General features: G+C 42.6%; 1 protein-coding gene across 4 annotated transcripts in view; it reads left to right on the top strand.

The window, feature by feature from the left end:
- net1 (neuroepithelial cell transforming 1) overlaps positions 1–19,678 on the top strand; it is a 71,862-nt gene extending 52,184 nt beyond the window's left edge. For 2 of the 4 annotated variants that reach the window (XM_053861288.1, XM_053861289.1), the window contains 9 exons: positions 5,382–5,444; positions 15,956–16,063; positions 16,174–16,338; positions 16,690–16,752; positions 16,918–17,091; positions 17,166–17,423; positions 17,501–17,671; positions 17,781–17,967; positions 18,192–19,678. In XM_053861288.1, the coding sequence (XP_053717263.1) occupies positions 5,382–5,444; positions 15,956–16,063; positions 16,174–16,338; positions 16,690–16,752; positions 16,918–17,091; positions 17,166–17,423; positions 17,501–17,671; positions 17,781–17,967; positions 18,192–18,607 (1,605 nt within the window). In that variant the 3' untranslated portion in view covers positions 18,608–19,678. Of the gene's footprint in view, positions 1–5,263; positions 5,312–5,381; positions 5,445–13,599; positions 13,911–15,955; positions 16,064–16,173; positions 16,339–16,689; positions 16,753–16,917; positions 17,092–17,165; positions 17,424–17,500; positions 17,672–17,780; positions 17,968–18,191 lie in introns of those variants that run through there. The other 2 variants (XM_053861290.1, XM_053861292.1) reach the window with 2 other exon arrangements.
- The last annotated feature ends 270 nt before the right edge of the window (positions 19,679–19,948 follow it).

Genomic DNA, 19,948 nt, shown 5'->3' with positions numbered 1-19,948 from the left:
AGACTCTATGACAAATTAAATTTGTAGACGCCTTGTTAAAGCGCTACGTTGGTTCTGGTCTGAACCCAGCATGTCGAACTCCATCAATGCCAAGTCCACAGCCAGCTGCCTCATTACTCTGCAAATACCCAGTGCTTTGATGCTGCAGCTGTTCTTACCTGGACTCGGGCCTCGTGAAATACCTGATAACACATGTCCACTAAAATGTAATTTAGTTGGTGATTTTAAAAGCCCACTCTGATCTTTTGCAGGCTTTTCTGAGGGAATAGTAGATGAATGCTGTAATGCTGCTGTCAGTCATGTTGTCCACTCAGTTTTTAACATCGCATAATATGCACGTTTTGAAATGCAAAGTTTTGCACCAACACGTAATGTGTGGAAATCAGTTTGTTTGCAGTCCAAGATCGCATTGTTTGCAATAAAGTAACCTCAGACTTGACATAAATCTGGAGGCTTGTGATACCAAACGTGTGTGCGTTAACAGTGCGCAAATTTCTGCCTTTTCTGCGATGTGGTGAGATCACCACATACCATGATACTCATTATTAGTGCAGAGATGACTGACTTAAAAAATAAATATTTATAAATATATGATTCAGATTAGCGTGATCAATAGATATCACTGCTGTAGCAATAATGACCCTTACTTGACGTTCCATATATCTGTGATATCTGTTTTCATTTGTGTTGTTCGAGAGATCTGCATATCTTTTTTTTTTTTACAAAAGAGAACACTGTTAGACTGTTGATTTCAGTGCATTCAAGTACTTTTTTTGAGCATTTGAGCAAACTGCAGTACTAACGCCATATTCATGATAACCATGATCTTTTTGCTAACTACAACCATAACGTGAATTTACATCCCGACTCACATAATAGTATGACTTGAACGTGACTATTTCATGTTATATTCACAAGCCATGTGTTTTTTATGGACCAGGAGGCAGTGCCAAATTCCTCAGTATGAAAGGAAATTCTTATTTTCGCACCATCTAAGGTTGCACTTTGCACCCTCAGGCCTGTGATGGTGACATCGGGTGTGTGTTAGCAGATTAGCTCATTTTCATGTGACTTAGCTGTGATAGAACCAAGACTGAGTTACTGGATGTGGATTGTATTCCTCCCAATCAATTGTACGTCTTCTTCTTTTTGGACACATCGAAGCAAATTTTCTTACATACCAACATCTCAAGTGACAACAGAATGATACGGATACCTGTAATGCTATTGGTTAATGGCCAATTTATAGTGCAGTGTGACATGAAGGTATATTTCACAGTAAATACACGGGGCTCTTGTGCTTTTAAAAAGCAAACCAAATGGATTCCCAGATGCACAAGATCTTTCTGGGATAGATCTTCTGCCCTGCAGCTCACATTTAATGTAGATAATATTTATGGACTCATAACTGCCATCCCAGCATGTGCAAAATGCATCATCATCATCATCATCATATTTCTACTTGATAACAACCAAAATGACAGTCCTTTTCCATTCGTTACATTTACATAAACTTAAAAAGTGAGACATGTTGTTTCATTCCAGCTGTTGAGCATGTGTTTCAATGAGGTCTCACAAATGTACATATGACCCAAATTTAAATCCACTGCTGTTAGAATATGAAACGTTGTTGATTCAGCAGATCAAGTTCATCAAGATCTTTGACTTGTCTGGATTTTCAATGCTTTATTATATCTGCTAATCCATGCTTCGCATGCGTCTGTTAACCCACTCTTCAAGACATGATTCTACAATATGCACTTTTTAAATTGCTCTTTGACTCTGTCTGGTCTGTTGCAGCTCAACCACTAAGTCTGTTAAAGCTTGTAATGGGAATGTAGCAGTAGCCTTTAAACTCAACAGCGATGAAACATTCACAGCTGGTGGTCAAGTGGTCATCAGATATAATCTACTTTTGATGATTGCTGGTTGATATCAACACCTTAAAGAGCACATGGCTTCCATAACTTACTTTCCTGACTTATGCATATATTTCAGAAGTCTTCCTCTCCATGATGCAGTAAGTCTTTCGTCATAATGATACTGTCTTAGGACGTTTTTTTTGCTTCTTAAGGTTCTTCAATGTCTGAGATCTGGGTGAGCGGTATATTACGAGAATCAAGCGTAATATAACATCACTTTGCGTTTGCCTCTAGCGCAGCTTTGAACCGACCCACCAACTTATTAGACCGAGCCATGGAGGATTGGAGTGTCTCTGTTGGAACAGATCAGAGATGTATTGCATGGCCCAAGTTAGCTCAGCTTTTCACATTAACACGTACTGTGTGTGCACATGAACAACACTGCATGAGCTCTGCATATGTTCTGTGCTAACTAAACAATGGCGCACGCAGAGTCAGTATGGGCAGAGGCGGGCCTAAGGTTTTCCTCATGACCAATGACATCGTAGTGGGTGTGGCGAGGGAAACGGCAGTATAGCTCCAGCTAAACGAAACATTTTCGAGGTTTATTCACATTTTCTAATGAGAATGTTTCGATTTACTCTCAGTTTTGTGCAAACACAAAATACTGCTGTGTTCAATAGGGGTCCAATATTACTTTAAAAGACATTTGACCTTGTTGGGAGCAAAATAATTTTCAAAACAATAGTGAATTTTTTGTCAAATGTTGAAAGTCTAACTTTTGACTAATGAAGTCTCTCCTCACTAGAAGAACATGGTTGTTGTTCTCTGGCCAACATTTTTCAGCACCCTGAAATCAACACTGGTGCCACATAAATTAGCCTTTGTAATTCTCTCTCGGTCTCATCCTCTCTGCACACCAGTGTTTATCCTCTTTCTCCTCACCCGACACCAAAGCTGCACCAGAGGAACGTGTCTGGACTTTCTCAAAGCAGTGAATTCAGGCTGTGGTTAGAACAAGTTGGTCGAACATTCAATGGGAGCGCTTTCCTCCGAGCTGTCAAACTATGATGTCATGGTAAAATAAAACCCCGATGTTGTTTGGACCCGCACGAATATCCATCGGCAAGTTTGAATCTAAAGACGTCAAAGCTTTGTTCTCTGCATTTGTAAGTGTTGAAACTTGTGTATGGCCTTGGCTGCACTCCATCATGTCTTGTTTTATTCACCCTCTCAATTGCTGGCGAATATCTTCACCGTCTTTTTTGGTCCCGTACAGATCCGTCATCTCCTGGGTGAGTAACAAAAGGAATCAGACCCAGGTCACTGTAGTTTCTATAGCCGAAATGATCAGAGAGCAAGTGGGGAGGAGGGAAGGGGCTCTGTTTGTTGAGTCATAACAACCCAGCCCACTCCTGAACAAGTCGCTGCTTGGAGTGTGTTGTTCTAGTGCAGAGCTGCTGACAGTGGGATTTCCAAACGTGGCAGGAGAAAGACTGCTCATTTTGCTCACAGTGTGTTTTTACACCAAAGGCTTATGTCATTTTTATCTAGAGTGTAAGACCCTAGATTAAGACTTGGAAGCAGTCAAAGCATACACACCCTGACAAAGGGATGCTGACTCAAACTGACCTGCCAGTGTATGTGTCTCTTATGCAATCTTTGTGTCCCATAATTTTGCTAGCTGTGTTTGAAAAGTCTAATTGGATTGAAAAATATAATCTAGATACAACTTAACTCCCTTTGTTTTTAACACTATCCAAGACTTGCCTGCTAACCTCCCGGCTATACCTGTGTGGTGGTTCACCCGTGTGAATGTTTTTGTCTTTTATGACTTGCACACACTTAAAAATCTCGCATTAAGTGTTGCAATAATAACGTCCCCTTTATCCCACTGTCCTTTTTGCCCACCAATCATTACTCTCCTCATTATGTCAGTACTTATTCTATTTTCAACTTACGAGACTAAATTTTGTGATCTGTCTGAGAAAACCTCCATATAAATAGAACCAGGACAGGAAAGGCATTACTTTTACGAGGCAGTGAAACGCCTCAGCTGTGGCCCAGCACGCAGGTGAGATGAGCAGACTGACATAGCCATTTGTTAATCTCCTGAACTGATGCAGCTACCTTTTAAAGAGATGGACAAAAACATCATGTCTCGCTTTTTCGGGGAAGAATATTGCAATATCTTTATGGGGGAAAACAAACAAGGGACGAATCGTGTTTGTTTTTCAACAGTCGAGTCACATGTGGTCTCACCATTTTGGCCTCCTCACCTCGCTGCTTAGTCAAGTCTGGACATCCTGTGTGTCCACCCAGAAGCAGTCCGATCGCAGCGGTTAATGGACCACAATGACAGAGCCCCAGGGGTCCTGGACGGCCCCTACAGGGCTTTTACGATCCAGTAGTCTGGACTGGCTAAACCACAAATCTCACCTGCTAACTGGCTCTCCGTCACAGTCCGCATGCAGGTGTTAAAGCATCACGCTGCTTAATTAACCCCTTCCTGTTAGCTGGAGGACCTCCAGCAGTGTCAATTGTGGCTTTTACAATAGGGCTACAGGGACAATGAGCATAATGGGACACGGGGTTAAGCACAAGATGGAGTGGTTGTAAATTTCTCAGTATGTCAGTCATGCAATTGCCCCAGACAGGAATGTGTATTTCAATTTTCTGTAATGTTGTCTCCCGTCCTGGTGGGAATCTATTTAATACTGGGATGTAGAGGGATTTGAACTACTTCGGTTTATGTGACGGTTCGTAATTCAGACTGACATTCAAACATTGCCAATAGTTGGATTTTTTTTTTTTTTTTTTTTTGAGACTTGCTTGTTTTGTTTTGCTTTTTTATGATTTTAAGTTTCAGACTTACTGTCCAGCCACTTGCCCTCCTTCTGCCTGTAGATGCATAGTTCCATCAATACCTGCTTAATGTTGTAGTTGTGAATCCATAGATTCATTGGAGGAATCCTGTCCTGCTCCATTAGCATCACGAAGACCACATTTGCTATTCTAATTCATATTTATTTATATTTGTCTGGCAGAGGAAATTAAAAAGGTGTTTTTATGTTTGGCTTTTTTGCTGCCAGAGAACATTACTCTTTTTTTGGTAGCTGGTCATCTATTTAAATTTATATTTTATATTTTAATTTCTAACTTTAGCAAGATGTCTTCGGACATATAGCAAATAGTCATGCCTGAATGCTGTACGTCAGCCTTTCACTGACTTTCTTTTAATTTTCTAGCTCTGCTTAGACTTCTCATGCTATCTGATTTGTTGATCTGTATTTATTTGTCTTTTACGCTTGCATTCGGCATGGAACGCAGTACTGTCGTCAGCTGGAAACATGGCAACACTACTCCAGTTTCAGAAGAAGAAACTGAATCAGCGTGTGTGAGGTTTTACTTCCTGCATGCTGAAACCAGACAAGCCATCTGCATCATCGGTGTTTAATGATATGTTTCTGCATTTCTCGTACCTGGTCTGGATCACACCCTGTCTGTTCCTCTCCACAGAAACGAAAGCGCAGAGAGAAGGATGAAAGTGATGCCGTGAGCCTTTGCAGCTTTGACTTTAAGGTAAAGTAAAGCATCAATCATGACTAGAAAAGATTCTGTTTCTCAAACAGATGACGTGTAATGAAACCTTTATTTGTAAAAAGATAAACATTTACTTATATTAATTAATAAAATCTGCAGTGCAAGGTGAAAGCACTTGCGTAGATTTAATTTTTGTCAGCGCTGTAACTACATAACTCTAGCTTTGGCACTAGAGTAGATTGCTAAATTGTCTTTGTATAATAATATTAATCATGGAAATAGAATTCTATTTGTCAAAATAAAGCGCTGCAGTATACACAGTACTTCCAATTAACTAACATAGTATTTCATATTAATTCTCTTTATCTAGTATCACTCTGGATCTTCCACTAACTTTCACGTTATGCAGTCTTTACAACCTCTGTGATGCATCTGACATTCATATGCCAGATGTGGCTTTGAATATTTGCAAGAGTTTATCATGTTGACTTAAATATGCTGTGGCTTCAGGCCAAGCGCTTCACCATGTGGTTCAGAAACCTAAATGCATTCCATAATGTATACAACTCAAGTTTGGCTGAAGGGGACAAGACAAAACAAAAGATTGTGCGGGAAACCCTCGAGGTCCAGACAGCTTCACTGGTCATTTCTCTGTCACTGAATACATCATTAAATTCAAATGAAATACAAAACCTAAATGGAAAACCCTGCTTAACTTTTTTACAAGTGCACTAAAGTGCTGCTTTTTGTGGTTGTGCTGCACGTGACAGAAAAGTATACAATGAACATGCACGTGATTCTTTCAAAACAGACAATCTTAACAACGCACCTCAATTTTTTGTCAATCTCTGGAGATTGTGGGTAGGTTTGCATGTTTCTCTCACACTGCTGTTCTATTGAACCCAATTATCCTTCATGTGGCTTATAGCGTTACAGTAGGTTTTGTCATGTTTTTTTTATATTTCAGCCTACGTGATCACATCATTTCCAGTATCACAGAGTTGCCTTGGGCAAACTATCACACCCCCGCTGTGCTTCTGCCAAGAAAGGCCAGGATCAAATCCACGTCTTCACATCATTTGAAAAAAAAAAAAAACCTAGTTGGCTGCAGATAAAAAAAACGTACCAAATGAAACACAGCATAAAAACTGACTATAACAGAAAAGTAAACCTTTGGAAAAAAATAATTGTATGCAGGTGTCGGCATGAAATTTGAATCGACATGTCAGTTGTGGCGTGAACCAAAGTGAAATACGATCAAAGTGGTTGGATTAGTCCTGCGAAAGTTGTTCAGAAGAAGCCCATAAGCTAGTATCATGTAAATCAGTGTGTCCCTTTTGTTTTGCTATTTGCTGTTTTTCGATCATTTTCTGAGCTCTTAATTCACCTTTGTTTTTAATTTATCCAAAATGAGCATGTGAAGTTGATTTTGGATAAACGGCGTGTTTGTAAGATAAAGTGCTCGTCCTGAAGATGCAGGTTCACTGATTTGGAAGATTTGGCGGCCAAGGTTACGCTCGAGCCATTTCTCTGCGTGGGTGTTCGATGAGCAAACCTCCATGAGCACAGAGTAGTTGTTGCAGCGTGGGCAGATGAGCTTGGAAGAAGGAAACACCCTTTAGCTGCGGGCATGTTTTACTACTTTACCGTTGAAGTCGACAGGAAGTTTTCCAATTATGGTGTGCAGGAGGAAGAAACGTCCTTGCCACCTTCTTCAGCAACTGCCTCTGTCACTTTAAGTTTGCTAGAACATTTGGTCATTCATCCGAGCGAGCAGCTGCTCCCCATTTATGTGCATTTATGTTTCCATGTGGGCTCTGTTTTTCTTGTACCCACATGTGCCGGATTAGCAGAGACGCACGGCTCGAACTCAGTCAGATCAGTTGCTGCGATTTAGTTAAACAAAGCAGAGAAAGTGTTATACAGAGTCTTGGGGGCCACTCCTAGATTGAAATCAGAGCAACCCTCTGTTCTGTCACGCGGGCTTTATTTACTTTTCTAATTGTGTGCAGTCAGATCCCAACACGCTATGTTCCACTGAAAAGTGCAGCCGTTGTGCAAGTCCGTTTGCTATTCAAAGGTTTGTTACATGTTGACAATATGCTGATGTTATTGGTGTAATGTGTGTCTTAACATGGTGATCGCTTCACGCGCTCACCCGGGCTGATGCATGGAGCCATATAATAAAAGCAGCTCTCAATCTGATTCTCAGTAACTACAACTGTATATTAAAAATATATAATAGTGAGAACTCAGATTCATTCTTCACCACTTTGCGTTGTCTGCTTTTTGTGCACTCCAAAAAGGGACATCTGAAATCATGATTAAAAACACTCATTCTGAATAAATATGTCCTTGAAACAAGTGGAATTATCTCTCCATGCAGCTAGATAATTTCACATTTCTTGAATTAAGAGCATATCTAGGAATGAGATGTATCCAGGAGGCTGTAAAATTAACATAAATAACATAACTTAAATTGATATTACTTGAAATGGAACTTTTGACAGCCCAGAAATAAGTATAATATATTAAATTTAAGCATCAAATAGAAGAGAATATTTGTTTTTAAGAAGAGATTATCTAACATGTAACTTTTCACAGCTTCTAAATGAGTGACACACTCTAAAAATAAGTGTAAACGGCATCATTAACGACAGTGTAGCAGCAGTGAGTCAGTGCTATCAAGATAGAAGTGAATTTCAACAGAATTTCCTTTCCAAGCAACGAAACAAAAAACAAGAATTCAGCCCACTTAGTGGTGTGTCAATGAACTTCTATCCTGGAATATGGTCAAGTAATTAAAATAAATTACAGTAATTTAGACACAAAAAATCAGACAATGTGATTAGCTTGTAAAATTAAAGAAAACATACGTTGACATACCCAAACATGGCCCATACCCAAACACAATGTTGAAATTTGGTGGAAAAACATCACAAGAATTGTCTGCCCCTCATCCACCTCAGTTTCACTGACCCCTAGATACTAGGTGTTTGCTAGCAACCAGGTTGTGTAGTGGGCGTGAACGCATGACGAATCCAAACAAGCGACATGATTGAGCAACTCAAAGATGCTGCTCTCTTCAGAGAGTTAAAGTTGTCATTGTTTCTACAGGCTGCTTTGGGATTACGTCACTGTCTACTAAGTATCTGCAGATAAAAATGAGGAGTGGAGTTATTTATAGTTCCTGACTTGAGGGTGGAGTTGTCCCTATAAAACGCCCCTATTGGAGACTGAGATTTGGAACTGCTTATCTCTCCTTAAGGGAGTTCTTTTCATAGCCAAAACTATTCATCCTCGGCAGAAACACCAAGTCTGTCTCGATACGCCTCTAGCTGACATGACTTCATGGGTAGTTATGTTGTTACACCAGCCTGTATTTATTTATTAATAAGTGTTAATGTCGTGAACATTTGCAGTCTTTTAGGGAATTGGGTACACTGTGTGCACAAATGCGGCATACTGCTGTTTAAGTAACAATCTTTTCCCTATGGCGGTGGAGACGGACATGCTTGGTGTGAATTTTAACAAAATTGCTGAAAGGCAAAACAAATGTAGAGGGTGTGTGGTGTTTAGGTCGCATTACTTTTACGATGCTAATATGAAGCTGCTAATTTACAAGTGAGGCAAGGTATGTCATAGGATGTTGTTCCAACGTGTCCCCTATGCATCTTACCTTTTCTCAATAGGTTGTGTAGTTGATGAAGTTGCAGTCGACAAATTAGTCAATTTACGGATCTTTACAGAGTGAAACTTTTCTAGGATTTGTTTTTTTTTGTGTTGAGTACAGCTATTTCCCTGATGCTAGCAAGCAAGTCAAATCTGCGGAAGATTAAAATGTCAGATTTTTTTGTTGACATTGAGTACTCCTTTCCTTATCAAGAGGGATATATGCACAGGATGAATAAATATGGCCAGAAGAATGGGGTATTAGGATGTGTCCATGTGTAAAATCTACCATTGTGACTCATAAGTTTGCGTTTGGCAAGTTGGTAACAATGGGCAGCGCCTTCATTTCGAAAGGTGCTATGCTGTTTTTCTAGTGGGTTCCTTCTTCTGTTCTGCTCTGGCCTGGTGTACAAAAACAAGATTGAAGAGCTGAAAAATGAGTCAAACCAATCAACTCTATCTAGTTTGTTATTATTGTTTTTGCGATTCCTTATTTGCACTTCCTGGGATGCCACTACTGTCCATTTATGAAGATCCGCCTGACACATTGCTCCCTTGTGAATCATGTGGGCAAAGGTGAATGGTGGGAAAAAAATCGGAAATGGGTGAATAATTGCCTCAGTTATAGTGCTATATAGGTGCAAGCCTACTTTTATCTGACATCTGAAAGAGAAATCTTTTCCGTATCCGTCTTAGCTGGGTAATATTTTTATATAAACAAGAAACATATAACAAGAAATGGTCAAACAAAATGTATTTTAAAGCTGTTGCCAGATTCTTATATTTATACTTAATAATATGTCAAGCTATTTTATTTTTACCAGTGATCAAAGCTGTAGTAATGTAAACATACTAACTCATTCGATGATGTCATCATGATAGAACAGGGAACCCTCCTCCTTTAGTCATAGCTCACCTGCTCTCCCTCAATGACGGCTTTTCCTGTCACGCAACACGCTCACAGATGATGTCACATTCTTCTTGACTCCCAGGACAATCAAGAATATACCACAGACCACAATATTAAGAGATATTCCTTTTTATTTATCCTGTGTTCATTTTCTACACACAAGGGGGCAGCAGTGAGGCACAATGTGCGGCCCAAAGAAACGTCTCCAGTTTTGCTTTGCCCCAAGCTGCCTATTTGATTCCGTCCCCACAGCTGTAATTATGTGTCCTGTGCCGCTGAGGTTAAGTTGAGCTCAGCCCCCCGGGCCTTGGACTGGGTCCGTGTCTGGCACGGCATGGGTTAGACCGCGGTGAAACTCCGCCACTCTTTGCATGACTCATCGCAACACACAAACTGCTGTGTGTGTGTGTGTGTGTGTGATGTGAAGAGTAAATCAGGGATGTACTCCAGCTGCAGCCTAAGTGTGACTGGAGGCGAGGAGGCCAGGCAGGCTGGGCCACGTCCGTGTTTGGATTTTGCGTTTGCAGGGCTAGACGCAGTGCTGATTCAGCCCAAGTCTGCCCATGCAGTGAGTAACGCCAGAGTGTTCTCTGTGTAAGCACGCAAAGACTACACAGAGACAGTCTGCTACTTTATTAGAACTACTCATTCAGACATAGTTGTCTCCTGCGCTGTCTTCACTCTCACATCTTCTCCCACCTTCAATTAGCTCACAAACCCAAAATCAACCAGGTTGTCTGCCCGAGACAAACCCTACTGGCCAAAAAGTGACAACTGCCGCTTCCCCCCGCTGTTCTGCATTTGTGTTTGGACACAGACAGCAGCATGACGTCCCGGGTTGGGTTCACACCTTCACGTTGACCCAAGGGGATGAGGACACAACACCCGCATCCATTTGTCCAGAACATGCTGCGAGCGTGACACCCTCATCTGTGGCGCCTACACTTAAGCACTCCATCAGATTTTTAACACCTCGTGTCCTCTGCTGTGCATTTGTGCGGCAGTTAAATGGGTGTGTGGCATCAGGTGTGGCCGCTATTCACGCTTGATCAGCGTTGGATGAGATGGTATTTTTAAAGGGATACACACCGGTTAATGGTACTTTTCCAGGGACTATTGCTTATGAGATATTTGGCTAGAAATGGGTTTGTTGCACCAAATTTGGTATTACCACCTTCCACAGATGGTTCAGGAACTGGCCTCTTATGCTGCTGTTGTTGGTCTACAGTTTACACTTTTGTTGCCGAGCTCTACAACGCATACATAGAACATGCAAACGCTGTGCAGAACCTTGCAAGGCAAGAGTGCTGACTGCTAGGCCGCCGTGTGGCCAAGTAATGGCTGTTAGACAAGAACAAACATACTGCATTGAATTGTAATTCTGTATTGTATTTTGTATTCTATTGGATTGTTAGTTAGATTTTTTTGGAAACATTTCTGATGTTTTGTCCATTCACATACATGTCTAAGATAAAAGTACGGTCTTAATCTTTCTGAATTGCAAGACACTTCATATCAGTTCATTTCTGTTACAGTTTTACAGCAGTGTTGTTTTGAATAAATTAACAAAACCTCAGTGATCATCACCAGTCCTTCACTTCTACCTTGATTAGCAACATTGTTGAAAGTTCTTCCCACATCACTAGAAATCTGAATTTTGATCTAACAACAGTGGAGACTGATAACATTTAAATCAGTTAAATGCCAGTTTCCATCAACGACTGATACCTCAAGAAGCTCCAACCTCCTTCCAAGTCATTCTCAACATTAGTGCTGTTCTTCATTCAGATTTGGAGGGAAAAGACGGTTTTGTAGTCAGTCTTGCCTATCGCTCAATATCTTTATTGACTATGTTTTTTGTTTTTTTCTCTGACAGTGAGAAAATGTTACCAGCTTGTCCCACAGGTGACATTTGCCCCGATAGTTTAAATCTCAATAAGCATAATTCTACACTGAAACTGTCAAACCCTTTTACCAGCGTAGACAAATCACCAGTAACAGAAGCCCCCACTAGTTTCTAATACACAGGTTTCAGTTGTAACTTCTGGCTGAATACCTCAATATGCCCCCCTCCCCATTGATATTGTAATTGATCACATCCCCCGTGTGAACTGATGAGGCTGATAACAGCTCTGTTCAGAGGGAAGGACGAAGCCTGAACTTTGATTAGTTTGCCATGAGCTAGTCGCTAACTTAGCTGGTGGTGTTTTCATGACTGACGTTTTTGTCCTGTTTGATGTCAAACGCTCATTTGAAGTTACGATTGAACAGCTTAACTTCAAGAGGCACTTCATTACATACATTTATTTGATGGTTTTGGTGCTTTCATGATTAAAAAAAGAAACCATGCCATCATTTACAGCTGCTAAACCTCTGTTACCTAATAAAAAAATAAATTGATGAAGGAGTTACTGATATGTAACTCAGTCTTTTCTATTTTCGTGCTATACTAAACATTGTTTTATAGGTGTTGCTTACTAAATTATGTAATAATAGCTCTAGTATTATGTTTGAATTTGTTTTCACAATCCAATAACAATCGCGATTGACGGTGAATCTAATAAATCAACTGCAAAACGTTTTTTGATTGTGTGAATAACTGGTAAACCAATGTAAAATAAATGTACAAACTAATGATGAGAAAGACATGACAACTGTAGTTTTGCAGACAATCAGCAAACAACAGGTTAATTGTAGGCTCCTGTACAGTACTGCTGACAAGTGTAAATGATACGATAAAGTCCTTTTGACAGCATTTCAGTTAGTTATACTTCTGTAAATGTGTGAAGGAGCGATACCAATGTCCTTTTTTCCTTATGATACTGAGCATTAAATGTCTACACTGATCACAAAGCATTAAAACAGATGTCATTACGATTTATTACATCTATTGTGTAATATGTAGATAATGTGTAGATCAAATTCTATTTAATTATTATTTTCAATTGTCAGTTACGTCCAATAACATCTAGTGTCTTACATATGTTTGTTTTTACTGCAATTCTCTTTGTTAGAGTTTAAATTGTTGCCTTAAATGAACCTGCTAAAAGCTGCTATAATTGTTCGTTTGATGGGGTTGTTTTAAAAATAGGCATGTTATCATGTCACTCCCTTCTGCTGCACAGTCATTTGTGTGTGCATTTTGTGTTGCAGAACACCATTTGGTGCATTTTGGCCTTTACAAATGTGCCAGATGCGATCACCCTGGTTAACGCTGTGCAGTTTGGGGCTTTGTTTTGCTTTCTTTCACTGCACATTAGTGTTTTTGAAGGTTTTGTCCATGTTGTAGAAAAACTTTAAATTCCCTCATGAACAGGAGTATAGTGAATACTGGGAGGGTGAATATGGATTAGCAGTCACCTTACTAAAATCAACATTGATCATTCTAGTTCTAAAGAATATCACCATTCTCCTTCAAAAGTCTGTGTTGCACGTGTTTTGGCAAGCTGTTTATTCAAAACCTTTCGGGGTAGAAAGGCAATTTCTCCCCAGTGTTTTCACTCTTGATGCATCAACACAGCCTGCGGGCTTCCAAGTAAGTCTGGTCCCGCCCCGTCCCGAGCCTCACGCTCCACCCCTCATCCTGCACAGGCTATAAAGCCCTCCCACCCTGGTGCACCTCAGACCAAAGTTTAGACAGAGTATGTGAAAGTAGAGAGCTCTGTGCCATTAGGGGAGTAGGAGAAGGCAACTGAAAGGGGAAGGGGTTTATTTATTTAAGTTTTTACTGTTACACCTCTCATGGGTTTTTCTCTCTGACGTGGATTAATTGGAGCTGACTCGCAAGGATTAAAGACAAAAAAAGGATATTTTGTTTTTGACTGAAAGCTATGGTGGCTTACGATGAACTGGGTAGCTTGGTGCCTATCAAACGGACTCTGCAAGTGATAGACTACCAGAACCAAGCTAACAAGGAATCAGAGGTAAGAGAAGCCACACATTATTCTACAGTTATTTTACTAATTAAATAAAGTCATGTGAAGGGATGAGTCCACATCTTTATCAGGACATTGTGTGTGGGCTCCACTGCTGTACTTTGAACTGTTGCCTGGTCAATGAAAACAATGCAGCCTAACCTGAACTGGTTAATGATTGGATTTCTCTTTGCTTCACCTATGTACTTATCAGTCTTTCATTTGTGTATTCGCCGTCTGCTGCCATCTGCATCTCAGCAGGCAGCTCAGACCTGCTAGGATATGGAAAGTACATTAAAAGTCCCACTGACAATGCGTTGGCAGGGGGTCGCTCTCATTCAACAAATCTACATCCTCTGGATCTCTTCGCACTTCTGCATTTTTAGAAACGGAACTCAAACTTCCACAATGAAGCTATAGTTAAACAGTTTTTCTTCCCCATTTCAAGCAGTTTGGTAGATGTTTCATGGGAAGATGTGGTTTCCTTGATGAGTGAAAAGGGAAGTTCATGGATGACTCTAAAGGTAGTAGGTTTTTGCTGACTTTGCTGTGACCTGAAGGCTTTCATTTGTGGTCTGGTTTTCCAGACCCTTTGCTTGCATCAGCTCAGCTGTAAACACCGGGGACACATCTGGAGTCTGACCACACACTCACCCCTCAGATAATTTGAGGCTGTGTAAAGAACCCGGGTCGCCATGAATATCCCTTGTTTGCATCGTCTGACTTCACAAGGGATACATGAAGAACAGGCTTTTTTGTCATTGTTCATCTCTATAAGACGGGAAGGGTTCACTTGTCCAATATTGACTTTGCAAATCACCCAGCCCTCCCCCTTGTTGTCTCACTTTATTCCCATTGTTTACTGGCAGCAGCAGGTCCCAGATTGTGGTCCGTCAAGTCTGCACTTTAAATCAGATGGCGCCGCTCAGCCACTAGAGGGCTTGCTATGGTTTTTATGACCACCAGGATTTTTCTGGTCCAACATTTGAGACCCTAGTGCTTAAAAGCCAGACTGAGTGGATCTGTTCCACAGCTGTGTCTGAGCCTCAATGGCAGCTCTGTTTTCCCAGATCCGCTGAGCCAAGTCAGAATTTGGCCTGAGTCAGGGGAAGAGACCAGCCGCTTCCAGCCTGGAAGACTTCCTCACGTGTCTTGCTAAAGGCACAAGCCTCTGTCGTGTTAATTACAGCCACCGATTCCCTGCGGTGTTTTTCAAAGCTGAAATCATTTCTTTGTTCAGTCCCTTGTTATTTCTTTGATCACAGCCGTACATTGTTGTTGTTGGCGCGAGGCCATGCAACTGACCCCCCCTCCTCCTGCTCCCCACAGGTAAAGGGGGGGGGGGTTGCCTTTAGCCCAGGTGTGTTGTTGCTCTCACGCAAGGCTTATTAAGGAACCTGTGTCAACTCGCCGCCAGGACCCTGTACCCCTTACAACTCTGAGTGGGGTGCCTCCTGAGCAGGTTTGAACTGAGCTGTCCTACTGGCACAGTGTCCTGGATCACTGTGACTGTCTGCGCAACGTTAGCCAGCAGGAAGCGTTTATCTCTCGCTGCTTTGGTGATTGGACACTCTAAAGTAGTGGCTGTTGTCAGGCCAGATAGTAGCAGAGCGTGTTCCAGGGAGGGGTGTTGAACAGCTGAGTGCTGGGTCTCGTGGATTCCTGGCATTCCTCCAGGCCCTTTTCCCCTCCAGACCAGCAGTCAGAGAGGGTCTTTGTGCTTCAGTGGGCCGGCCAAAAGCAAGACACTTGATGGAGGGAACAGCTGCTGTAGCTGCTTTCTCCTCCACATACAGTCGAGCCGCCGCAGTACTTCTGACAGTACCGCCAGTCTGTCTGTCTGCCTGCCTGCTACCAGACCTTATAGCCTGGAGTGCGGTCAAAAACAGGAATTTACTACTTGATGCACTTTATCACATGGAAGTCACAAGGGTTGACCTGGGCTTGATGCAAAGGTTACACAGTTGGTGTTTCCAATCCATTTTCTTCGCTCTAGGTCCTTGACATGTGTTTTGGTGAAATAACTGACTCCTTTTTCTTCTTTTCTCTTCCAGGAACCCAGCAACAAGCGTGTCCGTCCTCTCGGCAGGGTGACGTCGCTAGCTAACCTCATTTCTCCCGTGAGGAATGGGGCCGTCCGGCGCTTCGGCCAAACCATCCAGGTAAGAAGCACGTCTGCACCCCACAGCAGATCTTGCCTGGGAGAAGTCGGCCCAAGGCTGCTCTGAACAGAACCCTGTCTGACGCCTTGGGCTTCCTCTGTCTCCTGCAGGCCTCCTTCCGGAGCGATGGCAAGTCGCCGGGCGTGCCCCAGAAGCCTTGCAACAAGGCCACGGCCCCAACACCGCCGAAAAGGAGGAACAGCACCTTGTGGTCAGAAACGATAGACGTTCACCAGAAGGGAACCTTTTCCACCAAAGAGATCAAACGGCAAGAGGTGAGAATGAGACTAGATATTCCAGACTGGTTTCACATATCCCTGCAGTATCTGTGTCAGATCGTCTAAATGAGGGAAGAAAGCCGTCTCGTGTCTCACTGTGTGTAAGCTCACATATACCTGATAAGCCAGCAAACAAGAGCTCCTCTCTTATGTCAGACTTCTGAGCCAACTGTCAGATACCATAAACTCTGTGAAAGGAGGACGGGCGGTAGCCAGAGAGACCTTAAACCACTTGGCACGGGTTGAGCTGTAGACTTACTTTTAAGGGGTGCAAGGCTACGATAGTGTAATCTCACTCTTGATTCATGTGTTTTTCTTAAAAAGGATCTCCCTCTGCTCTCCCTTCAGGCCATATTCGAGCTGTCTCGTGGGGAACAGGACCTGATTGAAGACCTCCAGCTTGCACGCAAGGTTTGTACTTCTAAAGCAAATAGATAAAATCTGGCAGTCTTTCCTCAGCATCCAGCCAGTGCCTATAAAAAGAGGAGAGATATCTTACTCTGGAACGTCTATTTTTAACCACCTTGATTTACGAGGATGTTGTTGAACAATTCTTGGATGTGTTCCCCTCCACAGGCGTACCATGACCCGATGCTGAAGCTCTCCATCATGTCTGAGGAGGAGCTCTCTCACATCTTTGGGAACCTGGACGCCTACATCCCGCTGCACGAAGACTTGCTGGCACAGCTCTCCAAAGCCACAGGACCAGACGGGACTGTGGGTCAGATCGGTCAGATCGTTGTTAGCTGGGTAAGTGTCCAGATGAAAATGAAGATTCTGGCACAAGCACACAGCAGTAATTGACCAACGCCTTTTCATTGTAGCTTCCCCGCCTGAACGCTTACAATGAGTACTGTAGCAACCAGCTCGCTGCGAAAGCTCTGCTGGACCAGAAGAAACAAGACAGGCGCGTGCAGGACTTCCTGCAGCGATGTTTGGAGTCTCCATTCAGCAGGAAGCTGGATCTTTGGAGCTTCTTGGACATCCCTCGCTCCCGTCTGGTCAAATACCCGCTGTTGCTCAAAGAGATTCTGAGACACACTCCAGCCGAGCACCCAGACACCGCCAACCTGGAGAAAGCGGTAAACAAACACTCACACCTCAGCAGTATTCCAGTCTTTTTCTGGTCCTCATTACTCAACAAACATCTGTCCTACAGATCACCATCATCCAGGGAGTCCTTGCAGATATCGATGTGAAGAAGGGCGAGTCCGAATGTCAGTACTACATCCACAAGCTGGAGTATCTGGACGACAGGCAGAAGGACCCTCGTATCGAACAGTGCAAGAGCCTGCTGTGTCATGGCGAGCTTCGCAGCAAGAGCGGGACGGTACGAAAACAGATCACTGTCTTTTCCTTGCTGCTACAAAAGCTTTGATTCAAGTGGATGGATGGAAAGTGGGATGACAAAACTGACTGGTTTGTGTTCCGTGTTTCAGAAGCTGCACGTGTTCCTGTTCACCGAAATCCTGGTTCTGACCCGCTCAGTCACGCGCAACGAACGCCAGTGCTACCAGGTGTATCGTCAGCCAATTCCTGTGCAGGACCTGGTGTTGGAGGACCTGCAGGACGGCGACGTCAGGATGGGCGGATCCTTCAGGGGAGCATTCAGCAACGCAGACAAAGGTGAGTTCTCGCTGTTGAAAGTGTGCCTCATGTGGAAGTTAGGAGCGAGGAAGAATAGAAGTGTGAGGGAAAGTTCGTAAACACATGGTTTGAAATAGAAATGAGGATAAACACAAAGCGTGAAAGAGAAACAAAGATAAGCGGCTTGCAGATAAAAGGAGACTGAGCTAGATAAAGAGGAAGGAAGAATGGACTCTCATCACTCCTGTTTCTTCCCTCTGCAGCCAAGAACATTTTCCGCGTACGTTCCCAAGACCCGAGCCAAGCGCAGTCACACACGCTGCAGGTCAACGACATCTTCCACAAGCAGCAGTGGCTCAATTGTCTGCGCAGCGCCATCTCTGTCCACCGGCCCCACGGGGAGACCGTCACGCCACTCCAACCCACGTTCGACGTGCGCTCCAAGCGCCGCCCTTCGTCCATCTCGGCCATTGTTCACATGGAGGAGTCAGACGAGAACTGCCCGCAGCCGACTTCCCAGTCCGCCCCCAACTCACCGTGCAACTCCACACCCAGTCCCTCATCGTCGCCGTCCTGTTCCTCGGTGTCATCCGCGGCCTCGCTGCCTTCGCCTGCACCACTCCGAAGTAAAAAAGGCGATAAGAAGTCTTTGGGGAAGAGAAAAGAGACCATGGTGTGACAGCGCGACGTACAGAGAACGGACTCTTGAGCGGACGTTTTGTGCATAAAAACCATCGCAGGATGGAGTCTATTTATGTGTGTGTGTTTCATTACAACAGTGTTCTGTGTTACTGTCCTTCTTGGCAGCTGTTTACCTCACCTCTCCTCGTAAAGTGCGTCAGACAGGCACAGTGTTTTGGAGAGGCGTGCACTGCTTCACCCGCTCTAAAGACGTGTAGCAGAGAGCAAAAAAGCTCGAGGCGTCGCATCCAAATCCTGTTTACTATTGATTTAATATTTAAGCCTTTTATTTGTAGACACTTGAGGGGAGTAATGAAAGTTTTACATTTTTATAATCTTGTCGTAGGCGTTTTAGTTTCATAAAGCAGCACTGTTTTAGCTTTTAGGTGGAATTATTTAATATCTGTAGACAGGAATTCCCCTCAAAGATCTACACAGTTACTTTCTTTTTTTTTTTAAAGTAATCAGATCAGCTGTCTTATTTTTGTACATTCCTTGAACAACAAATGACTCAGATACTATTTTATTTTTTGAAGAGGCATTAACTTAAATCAGTAAGATTTCTCAGAGAAAAAGACTGTCACTTTGGAGCGAGTGATCAAAAGAGAGGAAAACAAATCAGAAGTAATGTGGAATTCTGTTTTGAATCCAAATTTTCACCTGAGCCATGTTGGTTTCTGACAAGTCTTCAGAACGAAACGTCAGTTTTCAGTGTAGCATCTTGCATGGAGCTTCAGTTGTGTAGAGGCAGCGGTCCGCCGGGTTTATTTAAGAAGAGAAAACAAAAAAGTTGTTTTGGATTTTGAAGAGGAACGATGGATGAAAAAGGGTTTTGGAAACGTTGGTTTTGGCTGAGAGATGCCAGGTATTAAAAGATGGATGATGGTTAACATCATGAGACTGTGAAACGATGGATGTTGTATGTAGGGGATGGAGAGAAGAAGAAAAAAGGTTTCTGTATGTGGTAATGAAATAAAAGTGGGTGGAAAGGAAGAGAAATGTAAAAGAGAAGAGCTGCTGCTGCCACAAACTGTATGATATCAAAAGAACATTAAAGATCTATGTAAGATTTGAAACTGAACTTTTGCTTCCTTGTCTTCTTTACAAACTCAGACGACGACACGGCTGCTGCAAAATGAGTAAGAACTTGCCAATGCCATCTTTGTATTCTTACTGGCATCATCAAACAATAGTTTTACTTGAGTGTTGCATGAGGTGAAGGTCAAGTTTATGATTGAAGTCCAGCACAATGTGAAGGTTTGACTGTTAGGAACCATGAAGGAGATCGATTTCTCCTTTTTACATAAGAGCTATAAATCTACAGGTAGCAGCTTAACGT

This window comes from Synchiropus splendidus, chromosome 4 (assembly GCF_027744825.2).
Source record: "Synchiropus splendidus isolate RoL2022-P1 chromosome 4, RoL_Sspl_1.0, whole genome shotgun sequence".
Lineage (NCBI taxonomy): Eukaryota > Metazoa > Chordata > Actinopteri > Syngnathiformes > Callionymidae > Synchiropus > Synchiropus splendidus.
Note: the sequence above shows the minus strand (reverse complement) of the source record. Positions and strands in the feature narration are given on the sequence as shown.